The sequence below is a fragment of the Haematobia irritans genome, chromosome 4 (genome assembly GCF_050003625.1).
Source record: "Haematobia irritans isolate KBUSLIRL chromosome 4, ASM5000362v1, whole genome shotgun sequence".
In the NCBI taxonomy this organism is placed as follows: Eukaryota; Metazoa; Arthropoda; class Insecta; order Diptera; family Muscidae; genus Haematobia; species Haematobia irritans.
In genome coordinates this window covers 31,532,764-31,547,008 of record NC_134400.1, presented here as the reverse complement: position 1 = coordinate 31,547,008, position 14,245 = coordinate 31,532,764, and the positions used below count along the sequence as shown (strand labels likewise).

Here is a 14,245-nt window from a genome sequence, read left to right as displayed (position 1 = left end):
ACTAGCTAAATTTGAAATTACCTACACAGTGTAATTTCAAAGTTACACATTTCATTCAAGTAATATTTTATTCGGAGCGGAGCGGTTTTTCATTTGGAAACCGCTCCGCTCCCGCTCCGCTCCGGATTTTAGAAATCCCGCTCCGGCAAAAAAAGGGCTTGCTCCGCTCCGCTCCACGCTCCGCTCCGCTCCGGATCCCTGCTTGAAACACGGTGATCATATTCGTTGTCTGCGTGTATGGGGCTATATATAATTATGGGCCGATGTGGACCAATTTTTGCATGGTCATTAAAGAACACATACCAACACCAAGTACCAAATTTCAGCCGGATCGGATGAAATTTGCTTCTTTTAGAGGCCTCGCAAGCCAAATCGGGGGATCGGTTTATATGAGGCTATATATAATTATGGACCGATGTGGACCAATTTTGCATGGTTGTTAGAGACCATATACTAACACCATGTACCAAATTTCAGCCGGATCGGATGAAATTTGCTTCTCTTAGAGGCCTCGCAAGCCAAATCGGGCGATCGGTTTATATGGGGGCTATATATAATTATGGACCGATGTGGACCAATCTTTGCATGGTTGTTAGAGACCATATACTGACACCATGTACCGGAGGTCAAATCTGGGGATCGGTTTATACACCCAGAGAAGGAATATTATCACCTCAAACATGTTTAAGAGCAAAATGTTATTTTTGGATGGTGACCATGTAACATGGTTTTTGCAATCATGTTATTTTCTCGGAAATCATGTATCTGATTTCGGCAAGCAGGTTATATTTGACGAGAAAATAACATTTTAGTGACAAACATATTACAATGTCACCATACAAAAATAACATTTTGCTCTTGAAACATGTTTGAGGTGATCATATTCCTTGTTTGCGTGTATGGGGGCTATATATAATTATGGGCCGATGTGGACCAATTTTTGCATGATCATTAGAGAACACATACCAACACCAAGTACCAAATTTCAGCCGGATCGGATGAAATTTGGTTCTCTTAGAGGCTCCGCAAGCCAAATCGAGGGATCGGTTTATATTGGGGCTCTATGTAATTATGGACCGATATGGACCAATTTCTGCATGGTTGTTAGAGACCATATACTAACACCATGTACCAAATTTCAGCCGGATTGGATGAAATTTGCTTCTCTTAGAGCAATCGCATCCGTTTATATGGGGGCTATACGTAAAAGTGGACCGATATGGCCCATTTGCATATATATATTTTGTGGATTTGGCAATCGACGTCAAATTTGGTACAAAAATCTATTTTGGATGAGAAAATATATACTAACACCATATATATATATATATATATATATATATATATATATATATATATATATATATATATATATATATATATATATATATATATATATATATATATATATATATATATATATATATATATATATATATATATATATATATATATATATATATATATATATATATATATATATATATATATATATATATATATATATATATATATATATATATGTTTAGCGTAGTTTTGGAAATATTGAATTTGAACTTTGAATTAACATTGAATTTCTTGTATAAACATAAATTAAAATGAATTTCCTTTTTTAGACCAGTCGTTAACATGTAATAGATTATAGTTTTAAGCTGTCATAATTTTAAGTAGCAACTCTGCTTTCTCCTTTCTTTTCTGAAAAAAACTCTGAATTCATCTGTCAAATGTAGTCTAAGTTTCCGCCTCTTTCTTCATCCAGCCATCGACGGGATAACATCATCAATAAAATAACACATCTCAAAAACGCAATCTCTTGTCTCTGTCTCTCTTCTTACAAAACCAGTATATCCCATGTAAGTATTCGTCGTGGGAAGGTAATAAATTAAATGACCCATTAGCCCAGGAGCCTAAGTTCCATCGTCCAATGCATAATCTCGAGGAACCTTAGTTCCCCATTTTTCCACTCAATTTCTCATCTTGAGCTTTAGCTCTTAATTTAAAATCCTTAATATATTATGCATGGCCCTTCGAACCTAAGTTGTTCAACCAATATTGTAATACAGTCCATTGTTAAAACAAACAAAAAAGAAAACTTGTAAAAATCTTAATTTTTATTGGTCACAAAAATTCCCGAATACCCGGTTAATCACATTCTGTCCATATCGTGAATCAACTCTATTGTGAATTGTTGATAACTACCGTCGGCGCAGTTGCGAGCGGCTTTGTGCGAATTACAATAATTGTTGTAGAGAAAATTTTTGCACGCGTGCCCAACAACATATTGACTGAAGGAAAAACGAAAATTACAAAAAGCTCGTAGTTTTCGACATATTAAAACAAACAAAAAAAAAAACAGAAATAATAAAAATATTAATAAAAAAGGCAGAAGAAATAAAAATTACAACAAGGTCTGGTTTCCCCCGAATTAAGGAAGAGACATATACATATGTACATGAATGCCGGTTTTCGGCAGCAGAGGAAATATGCATCTTTGGAGTATTAAAAACACCAGATAAAATCTAAAAGTCTGTGAGGAAAAATTTACAGCAGTTCGGTATTGTTGAGCTGAAAATATTATCAGGCACAGAAAGTTATACAGGTCGTCCCGGTAAGTGCCACCATAACCTCAAATTGAGCTGGGCCTCCCATCGTGGTTACGACATGTTGCATCATTTCCATAGAGAGATCCATAGTGCCAAATCAACGTAGCTTGGAAGACATACAACCTGTAACAACACTCATGTTGACGGGTTTATTTGGTATACTCAATCTATTTTACTTCACAATTGTGGTTTCCACCTACATTTTTTTATTCATAGTTAATCTTCGTTTGCATTTTAGGAGTCTGTAAAAGGAGGCCGTTCATTTACCATTATTTGCACGATTTGCATTTAATACAGGTATCAATCAATTACATATATATGTATGTAATAGTGTCCCCGTTCGCTCGTGTTGGAAAAGAAACAAAGGTTCATGGTAAAAGCAACATAACCACCATACATCCCAAACCTGGAAATAGTAAGTTTTAAAATCAAGAAGCCACTGATTCGCGAAGACACACAGTCCCCTGCGCACGCCGCTCGAATCATACAAGTGGAGGAAAAAACTTGGAAGACAAACACACAACTCCACCAAATCGTATCAACACTGTGACGTCATCACAAATTCTTGCAAAAATTACGTACACCAACTAAACCTATGAATTATTGAGGTAAAACAATGAAAATCCACCACTATCACCTAAAGTGAAGTGCCATATGTTCTATTTGCAACACAAAAATTCACCATTTCAATCTCAGTAGCTGTACTGGAGAGGACCAACTTTAATCCACCAATTAAACGGCGCTATTGTTCAACGCAACATTCTGCCAAAAAACCAAAGTAGAGGCGGTGATTTCTTTTGTATTTCCATTTTTTATATGTCGTCTGTTTGTTGCATTAGAAATCTCCGTTCGTGTTAGAAGCGCAACTAATAAATGTACATTTACAGGTTTGCTGACTAGAAGAAGCTATTTGGTGGAATGCCATATATACGACAGCAGACATATTTTTAGGGGCAAAGTCAAACTGGTTTTCTTATGCAACGGCTGTGAAATACAATTAATCGTCGCTTGAATTCACATACCGAAACTACCGGAGCTCATACCTCGTCTCTAAAGTCACCATAGCGTTATTCACCACATCGCAGCAGGCTACATATTTCAACGTAACAATTTTTCAAAACTGCAGACCAGCTCGACCGACCTACTCAATCAACCCTTAGTACTCAACGCTGCCTCAACGCATTCATACCAACAACACAGCTGGTAACAACACCACTTAGTTGATCTCACAACCACCTCGCAACGTATTCTCAGCGTTAGCTGTCAACCAAAATATTTCTCAACATTTTTTGCACCAACAAAAACAACGGCGAACTCTTCAACACAGACACAGGCACAACACAACAACATCATCTCGTTCAAATCACTTGTGGTATAGTTGCATGTGGATTTCTGTAAGTCGACAACCATTTTATTTACGTAAAAGTTCAGTGTTTTCGTTACTTCGTGTGGCTCATCATATAATAATTTATAAACGCCTAAAGATATGCTATGTTGTATATAGCAATATTCGTCAACAAACGCCAAAACAGTTGCTATACGACTAGGTAACGAAAACACCAACGCCAGGACTGCTGTAGGGAGACACAATTGAAAACAAACGTGAATCAAACATAAAGTTAAAAGCCTATAAGTAACGAATTTTGAAACAATTTTTTTTTCTACGAATTATAAACGAATCCCTCTTGCCAATTTACTGCTTTAACTAAATTGATCCCTACACAGCCGCTAATAAATCCAACATATAGTAGTATTATAATTATTAAATTTTACATATACTACATACTCCTTCATAATACGAATATAACTATTTTTAAATAGTATCTCACTGCATATAAACAATTTTCCCAATTGAATTTCTGCAATACAAATATAAATAAATTCGATATTATGTATTATGGTTTTAATGAAGATTAAAAAGGCTACATTTTATAAATAAATCTATGCTAATTCGAAGACGTTCACCACGATAGAAAAGTCTTGGAAAATTGATTTGGGTTTCGCTACCAGAAGCCAAGAGTCGTACAGACTCGGACAAATTTAATTTTTTGGTCTCGCTACCAGAGACTACGAGTCGTACAGACTCCGTCGAATAGTTGCTCATATTCCAATCCCTCTTGGAATAATTTTGACCATCGTTACTGGAATTGAAAACCTATTAATACTATTTAATTATTTATGGTATATTGAAAGTGATCTCTCACGAATTCTGTGTGTACCGTACACCGAGAGCATAGGCTTCTGATAGCACAGGCCTTGGGTACGAAGAAAATTTATGTTGAATTTCTTTTTTACTTGCTTATGAGACTTCAACGCATTTACTACCCAGATTTTGAAATAACTTCGTGTGACTTCACGGAAGCATTCGGAATTTTCGAATCTTCTTTTATTAATGTTTTTCAACGGTTCTCAACACTCTTTAAGGTGTTTTCACAATAATTTTTCTCAATACACAAAATTAGTCGAAGTTTCTATTAAATCGACGGATTTATTTGGATTTACGCGTTTGTGTCTCGGATAGTCGATTTTTTCATGAATCACTGAAATTTGCCGCCCTTTCTATGCATTTATCTGGTATTGCGACCACAACTAAGAAAGTCAAGTCTGCTCTCTCGTGTTTGCTGGGTGAACGACTAGTTATCGACTACCCAATTGAACATTGCTCGCTATAAAGACCTAAAATTTTAGTCCTGGGGTCAGCGCTCAACCTTGCTTGCTTGTGTCATGGTTTCAAATGGCTTGTGAGGTTGACACAGATTCAAAGGTTGGTACCAGTTGCCATTTTGGGTTGACCGCTCAAGTTAATGTCTCACTTCGGTAGTCTGCAACGAAATCAATCCTCGGAAACCTTGATGCATTCTGATATTTCTATGCCGGTTATTATACACACGTTAATGTGTTTAAATCTGAAGAAGAATTAAAACGAATTTAATATTTCACACTAGAATTTTTTTTCTATCGCCGAATAAAAATTAAGCCCACACATTTTGTCGTAAAATTTTTGAAGCATTTCATGCTGAATTTGGACTCTCTTGATACGCTCATTCTTGTAATTTTTTCACTTACTTCCATTTGTCTCTCGAATTGCTCACATATAATTACCCGCCCATAATGGATAATTTACAAGGAGATTTTATTTTCTTTTCTGACGATCTAGTCATGTTCTGTACGGACTTCGAGGAGAGACCAGAGACAGATCATACTGACTCCTCCTTAACAGTTGCATCTCAGGATTTACATGAAAGATGGACAAATGTCCAAATGTCCTATAAAAAAATTTTCACCACTAGGGAGGGGAAATTCACTGATGAATTCATAAACGCTGCCAAGGAAAAGTACAGAAGCTGTACTTTACGTTTTCACACATGCAAAGCAAAGATGATGGACGCACAAAAATCTTTTGTAGCTCCTCCAAACCCATCTCAGGTTTCATTACCACTCGATAATTCAGACTCATCATTTAGTTGTATTAAAGTTCCCCCTTGCGATACTGAGAATTTCCAAGGCAGTTATGAAGAGTGGCCTTCATTTCGCGATATGTTTACCGCAGTATATATCAATCACCCCAAATTAACTCCCGTTCAGAAACTTTACCATCTTCGCCTCAAGGTAAAGGGTCAGGCTGCTGGTATTGTGAGAAAATACCAATTATGTGGAGAAAACTTTGAGTTGGCTTGGGAAGCACTACGATCAAGATATGAGAACAAAAGGATACTTGTTGATAATCAATTGAAAATTCTCTTAAATTTGAAGATTATTTCTTCAGAGAGCAGTGAAGCGTTACAAAAGATTCAGACAACAATTAATGATTGTTTAGCTGCCCTTAAGACTCATAATATTTCCACGAAAGATTGGGATCCAATTTTAGTATACTTGTGTTCGAGTAAGTTACCTCACGAAACTTTGTCTCTGTGGGAGCAATCTCTCCATACTCATAAGGAGCTCCCAACTTGGTCCCAAATGGATAGTTTTCTCTCAAATCGATACGAAATTGTTGAAAGACTTGACAGTATTCACGGTCCGAAATCTTCTCCCACTAAAAGATCCGCCGAAGTCAACTCTTTCAAAACTGAAGGCATTGCGCATCTCAAGTGCAAACTTTGTGACCTAAGTCACCCCCTAAAGGATTGTACTAAATTCAGAGATTTAAGCCCTCCATCTCGCAATCGATTTGTAAATGAAAACAATATATGTCTCAATTGTCTTTCTTATAGACATGTGCGAAGAGATTGTAAAAGCAAATTCGTGTGCCTTGAATGTAAAAGAAACCATCATACTCTTTTACACTTTCCTAAGGTTAGAGCTTCAGTCAATCCTAACGGATCGGAGTCTCATCCCCAATCGTCGACATCGAATTTCACAACAGCATCAACTGACCAAAATGAACACTCGTCGTTCCAAAATTTTGACTCGCCCGATAGTGCTACTGTTTTACAGACTTCTGCCCACTTTTCCTCGCCTAATAGCTCTTCCTCTAGAGAAAACACATTGTTACCCACAGCTATTGTTACCATCAGGCATAGAGGAGACACTTTTAAGGCTCGTGCCTTTCTCGATCAAGGATCAGAAAAAACTTTCATTTCTCGAAGTCTTCAACAAAGACTTTCTCTTCCTACTGAGAGCAAGAATTTTGAGATTCGCGGTGTTGGTGGTCAAGTTGTTGCCAATTCCAATCATATATGTACCCTCTCACTATTTTCACAATCGCACGATATTACTATTGACACTCAAGCTATTGTCGTCCCCAAGATCACTCGACTTTTGCCTAACTTCTTCGTTCCCAAAGAGAAAATCAATGTTTCTGATGTGCAAGAATTAGATTTAGCAGACCCACAGTTTCATCGCCCGGGTCACGTGGATTTGCTCCTAGGTAGCAATATCCTTCCTCAAATACTCCTTCATGGAGTAAAGAATATTTGTGATTCACTTTTAGCTCAAGCGACTATATTTGGTTGGGTAATTAGCGGACCAATCAATACCCAATTCGTTTCCTCTTTCTCAATCCAAGTAACAGATGTTACTGAAGACCCTATTAGTAAACAGTTGCGATTATTCTGGGAACAAGAAGAAGTTCCAGAAGAGAAGACTCTATCTCCATCGGATGAATTCTGTGAATCCCTTTACACTAAGACTACTGTCCGAAACCAAGACGGTCGATATATTGTCCGTCTCCCCTTTAAGGAAGATTATCAATTCCGATCACCTCTTGGTCATTCTCGAACTCAGGCCTTTATTCAATATGCTCGAATGGAGCAATCCATTCAGAACAAACCCGAACTTTGTCAGACCTATCACAATGTCCTGAAGGAATATTTGGATCTTGATCAAATGAGACCCACGACTTCAAAAGAATCTTCTATTAATGGCTCTTTTGGATCATTTTACTTGCCTCATCATGCTGTACTCAAACCACAAAGTGTCAGTACAAAAGTTCGGGTAGTCTTTAACGCCTCAAAACGTACCACCTCTGGTACCTCACTTAACGATATACTCTATGTAGGCCCTACCCTTCAATCTGACCTCATGACTCTAATCCTCAGATGGCGAATCTTCAAGTATGTCTTTAACGGCGACATCGAGAAGATGTATCGTCAAATATTAGTCCACGAGGACGACACTCATTTCCAACGAATACTTTTCCGTCCTTCACCCACAAGTCCTATCAGAGATTATGCCCTAAGGACAGTGACTTTTGGAGTAAATTGTGCTCCGTATTTGGCTATAAGAACTTTAATCCAACTTGCTCGGGATTCAGAAGATTCTTATCCTCGTGCTGCGAAGATAATTAAGAATGATATGTATGTAGATGATGTACTTTCTGGAGCTCATGATCCAGAATCTGCAATAGATTCCTTGTCCCAACTCCTTGAAATGTTAAGCTCTGCTGGCTTTCAACTCAAGAAAATTACTTCGAATAATTCGGAAATTCTCAATTCTGTCTCCGAAGATAAAGTCTTAGATTCAAAATTTCTTAAATTCTATGAAACAAGTGGAATGAAGACTTTAGGCGTACAATGGAACGCACTTGAAGATGGGTTTTCTTATAAGATTGATCCCCCGAAGATCACCCAGTCGATAACGAAACGACAGATTTTATCCGCAGTGTCCAAATTATTTGACCCGGCTGGTTGGATCTCTCCTATTGTCATTCAAGCCAAAATTCTATTGCAACATTTGTGGCTAGAAGGCACAGGATGGGATGAAAATGTGAAACCGAATACACTTATAAGATGGAATCAATTCATAGAGTCTCTTCATTATACGTCTCAAATAAAAATACCTCGATGGGTACATTTCTCCCCCAAATACAAAACTCAACTACACGGATTTTGTGATGCCTCTGAGAAGGCATACTGCGCTGTACTTTACATTCGAGTGGACACAGGAGAGTCAGTACTGAGTAATCTCTTGGTGTCTAAGACCAAAGTAGCACCCATTGATCCACTCAGCTTACCTCGCTTGGAACTTTGTGGTGCAGTCCTCCTTTCTCAGCTGATTAAACATGTTCTCAAAGACATTTCCCTTGATAACTTTGAATTATTTCTTTGGTGCGATTCCTCTATTGCTTTGGGTTGGTTAGGAAAGCCTCCACATACGTGGAAAACCTTTGTAGCCAATCGTATAGCTAAAATAATACGAAATGTAGGAAACTGCTCGTGGCGTCATATCCGTTCCAACGAAAACCCGGCAGATCTTGGATCGCGTGGTTGCTCTCCAAGGGAACTCATGAATAGCTCACTTTGGTGGCACGGTCCTGAATGGCTTATTGAGCCTCCCGAAAATTGGCCTAAATCTGTTGTCTCCATTGAGAATCCCCCAGAAATTCGAAAAATTGAAACTTTTCACTTAAGTGGCAACGACGAAGATATTTTGGACAGGTTTTCATGCTGGGCTCGCGCTTTACGAGTTATTTCTTATGTACTTCGTTTTTTCAAATCGTCACGACGACAAGTAGTCTACACCTCGTTATCGATCACTCATCAGGAATTTAAGGAGACTAGAAACTTACTGATTCGTGTCACACAGAAAAAATACTATTCCCAAGAATATGATAATCTGACCATGTCGAGACAAGTCAATCGTAAAAGTTCACTTTACACAATTAATCCATATATTGATCCCAGCGGTATTATACGTGTAAATGGACGAATCGCTAATTCAAATTTAAGATTTAGCGAACGTCACCCCATAATCATCCCAGTTAAATCCCAATATTGCAAATTGCTCATCTCTTATTTACATACGACTCTATTGCATGCAGAAATCAATTTATTGATGCGCTCAGTACGAGAGGAATATTATATTTCCAGATTAAGGTCAGCGATTAAAAAATGTATACGTTCTTGCAAAATTTGTGCGATTTATAAACAAAAACTTCAATCACAACAAATGAGCGCGCTCCCCATAGAACGAAGCTCCTTTTCACCACCTTTCTCAGTAACTGGTTTAGACTTTGCCGGTCCCTTTTCGATAAAGACGTCTAATCTCAGACAGGCCATTTATCACAAAGGTTATGTATGTGTTTTTGTATGTTTTAGTACTAAAGCCATACATTTGGAATTATGCTCCAATCTCTCCTCCGAATCCTTCCTCGCAGCTTTCACTCGATTTGCAGCAAGAAGAGGACTCCCATCGAAAATTATGTCTGATAACGGAACGAACTTTGTTGGCGCTGAAAGAAAACTACGTCACGAATTCAAAGAATTTCTGAATACAACATCTCGTGACATTGCCGAAAAATATGAAATTCATGGGTTTGAATGGTCTTTTATACCCCCAAATGCCCCTCATATGGGAGGAATATGGGAAGCCGGCGTGAAATCCTTCAAAATCCACTTTCGTAAAGTTTCTCAGAACCATAAGTATACGTTTGAAGAATTTACAACCTTACTTGCACGCATTGAAGCAGTCCTCAACTCTCGTCCACTGTCTCCCATGACTGACGATCCATTTGAAATTCTTGCCTTGACACCCGGTCACTTTCTTCGGGGTGCTCCCTTAGTTGCAGCTCCAGAAACTGTGTCAGATAATCTATCATATGTTGATCGTTGGGATAAATTAAAGTCACAACAGCACGAATTTGCTCGTCGTTGGAAAGATGAATATTTAAAGGAGTTACAACAGCGATACAAATGGCAGTCTCCCAATGAAAATCTCAAAATGAACCAACTCGTCGTTATTAAAGATGACCAATTACCACCCTGCGAGTGGAAGCTTGGTCGTATTAAAGCGGTGCATCCAGGACGCGATGGTCTTGTCCGTATTGTTGACATTCGCACAAGCAATGGTCTTATCACTCGAGATATCACCAAGTTATGTCCTCTCCCATACGAATCTCAAACAAACCCTAAAAAAACCCCTATCTCAAAATGATTATCTCAAGCGTTCGTTTTCTTTCTCTCCGTTGGTACTCTCTTTGCTCTACTTCCGCCCTTTCTTCACTTGTCAAAATAAATTTCTCTCTCAGCAGCATTGTATCTATATGCCGACAGATTTTTTCCCGTAATATAAATTGTACGAATATTTAAAATGTTTCAATTTATCTCCACAGGGCTCCAAGCAACATTCGTCAGTGTCTCGTCTGTGAAGGCACTCACTCCTTACGCTTTTGTAAGAAATTTTTAAACATGGACGTGGGTCGTCGTCGCACCGAAGCTAGGAGGCTAGGTTATTGTTTTAATTGTCTAGCTAGGTCACACAAAACGTACGAGTGCATCTCTGAGAGCGCCTGCCGTCATTGTGGAGAGGAGCATCATACCCTCCTACATATCGCGCCCCTTGTACGAGTGACATACGACGAAATCAAACGTGGTCGTGTTCCCTCTGATGTCCGCCACCTTCTTACCAGTCGTCGTGCAGAAGAACACCAATTGCAACAAGCAATCGATCGCCAACGTACACGGGATAAAGCGAATGAGATTCGAGAGAGATCTAGCAGACTCCACACCCAGTCGACTAGTAGAGATAGAAGACTTTCACCGCGTCGACTTATTTTGAAGAAAGCCATGGAAGCCCTCCGCCAGCTGGAAGAGGCCCTAGACGATTAAATTGGCCTCCTTGGCCAAGGCCGGGAGGATGTTTAGCGTAGTTTTGGAAATATTGAATTTGAACTTTGAATTAACATTGAATTTCTTGTATAAACATAAATTAAAATGAATTTCCTTTTTTAGACCAGTCGTTAACATGTAATAGATTATAGTTTTAAGCTGTCATAATTTTAAGTAGCAACTCTGCTTTCTCCTTTCTTTTCTGAAAAAAACTCTGAATTCATCTGTCAAATGTAGTCTAAGTTTCCGCCTCTTTCTTCATCCAGCCATCGACGGGATAACATCATCAATAAAATAACACATCTCAAAAACGCAATCTCTTGTCTCTGTCTCTCTTCTTACAAAACCAGTATATCCCATGTAAGTATTCGTCGTGGGAAGGTAATAAATTAAATGACCCATTAGCCCAGGAGCCTAAGTTCCATCGTCCAATGCATAATCTCGAGGAACCTTAGTTCCCCATTTTTCCACTCAATTTCTCATCTTGAGCTTTAGCTCTTAATTTAAAATCCTTAATATATTATTCAATATATATATATATATATATATATATATATATATATATATATATATATATATATATATATATATATATATATATATATATATATATATATATATATATATATATATATATATATATATATATATATATATATATATATATATATATATATATATATATATATATATATATATATATATATATATATATATATATATATATATATATATATATATATATATATATATATTTATTTATTTATATTTATATATATGCCTGCGTCACACTGTGGAACAGTATAACAGGGTATAAAACAGACAAAATTTGTATTTGTATATTCAGGGCCCGTTCGCATTATGAAAATAAACCCAAATTTCCTTTTCTGGATTGTGGTTTGTTTTCAAGTTGGGCCTTTTTTCGCTTTCCGGTCGTAAATTTTGTTCCGAATTATTTTTTGTGTGGAGGGCCTTCGGTCACGGTTCAAGGGTTTTTAAGTCCACAAAAAAAGCAACAAATTTCTGGAAATTCCCCACCAAATTCCCAAGTCTCCAATACGAAAATTTCGTCCCTATACACGATGGGGATATTTTATCCCCATCCGCTGATATATTTTTCAACTACCCTATATTTCTAGGTAGAATCTTTGATTTTGTTAATGTATGGGTTTTGACATCACACATATTGGAATATCATACATATGTGATTTATATTCATTGATTAATGGAATAACTTTCTTCCGGGTATTAATTATTATTCATAAGATTTAAATTAAAAGAAGAAAATGACAAAGTTTGTATTCACATGTGTTTCAATACTATTGGCAAAAACAATTCAAGCAATACGAAAAGTAATAAGTGGAGTCATCCAAAACACACACACCCACAATCACATCCATGCAATACCAAAGAGATACGGCAACAATCTCTTTGATGTTGAAATTAGTCTTCGTTATGATGACTAAGTTTTCTTGCCAAAGGCCCGCATTGCCACCTACCCCCCAAAGAGTCATCTCATAATATCCATGTGTCATGTTTAACGAGTCTTATCAAATTATCGAAGTATTCGTATGCCTTCGTCATCAAGCTTATCATTTATATGAATCACTCCCGACTCTCATCATTGTTGCAAATATGTACTGTTATTCTGGCCAGAGTCTAAGTCTCTCACTGTCTCCCACTCTCAGACACTGTCTCCCTCATGTATGGTGTTTGTATTAGTTTGTAAGACATTTCTAGGTCCATTAGGCACGTACCATCACTAAAGTGCATCTACTTGTAATGCGACATCTGCAAAGAAGATTGGATGGTTGCTTTTTCTGCTGGTTGGTTAGTTGGTGAATATCATGTGTGCTACATTCTACTTTCGAAGAGATTTTGGAGGCTTTCGTTTACAAGAGCTAAAAAAAGAGAGAGTGAGGATGTAACAATAGCATAGTTGGTGGAAAGAGCAAGAAAACTCTAAATTCGGTTGCAATTGACTGTCTCATACATTTTTAATTTAAAGAAATAATCTTTAAATTAATGGAGTCATAGGCTTTTACATTTCGGGATGAGAGAACAAAAAACAAATATTAATAATCGAAAATCGCTTTATTGATCTATACACTTTTGAATGCGTTTGAACCAATTGTCGAAGCACGTTTGTCACTATGATTGAGGTATATCCAAAAACAGGCTTTCTGAACGCATCAACCGCTTCTTCAAGTGTCGAAAAAAGTTTGACGCCACATTTTATTTTTTACGTGTCACGTCGAGATTATACGGCGGATTATTATCACACTCAAAAAAAAGTGAACTCTCTATTTCACTAAAGCTAACTTTATTTTAGTTCATGGAATTATTATGTTTAGAGAAAGTTTTCTTTACTCTAAAAATTTTTTATGTACGTTAGTTAAATTAACTAAACCCGAGGAAAAAAATATACTCCAATGAAGCATAAAGATGAACTAAATTCGTGTCTTCCACAAAATAGTTCAGAATTTCTTTAAATTTGTAAATTTTACTAAAAATGCGTCCATCATGAACTTCGTATGTCACTAAAGACATTCTTGCAATTTTGAACACCCAGTTTTTCCTTCAAACTACAAAATT

General features: G+C 37.1%; 3 protein-coding genes across 3 annotated transcripts in view; all 3 read left to right on the top strand.

Moving 5' to 3' along the window:
* Positions 1–14,245, top strand: part of LOC142235345 (uncharacterized) — a 617,569-nt gene that overhangs the window by 74,190 nt on the left and 529,134 nt on the right.
* On the top strand, positions 2,200–12,000 carry LOC142236208 (uncharacterized). The gene is made up of 2 exons (XM_075307476.1): positions 2,200–3,997; positions 11,155–12,000. The coding sequence occupies exon 2, from the start codon at positions 11,231–11,233 to the stop codon at positions 11,648–11,650; it is 420 nt and encodes a 139-aa protein (XP_075163591.1). The 5' UTR covers positions 2,200–3,997; positions 11,155–11,230; the 3' UTR covers positions 11,651–12,000.
* On the top strand, positions 5,763–10,976 carry LOC142235346 (uncharacterized). Its single transcript, XM_075306602.1, has 2 exons — positions 5,763–9,919; positions 10,142–10,976. The coding sequence occupies exons 1-2, from the start codon at positions 5,763–5,765 to the stop codon at positions 10,974–10,976; spliced, it is 4,992 nt and encodes a 1,663-aa protein (XP_075162717.1).

What these genes read in the sequence shown, in the direction of transcription:
- LOC142236208 (XM_075307476.1), top strand. Translation starts at nt 11,231, where the DNA reads ATGGACGTGGGTCGTCGTCGCACCGAAGCTAGGAGGCTAGGTTATTGT.
- LOC142235346 (XM_075306602.1), top strand. Translation starts at nt 5,763, where the DNA reads ATGTTCTGTACGGACTTCGAGGAGAGACCAGAGACAGATCATACTGAC. An exon ending in TATTATATTTCCAGATTAAG is followed by an intron (nt 9,920 to 10,141) that starts GTCAGCGATTAA and finishes TGTATGTTTTAG; the next exon opens with TACTAAAGCCATACATTTGG.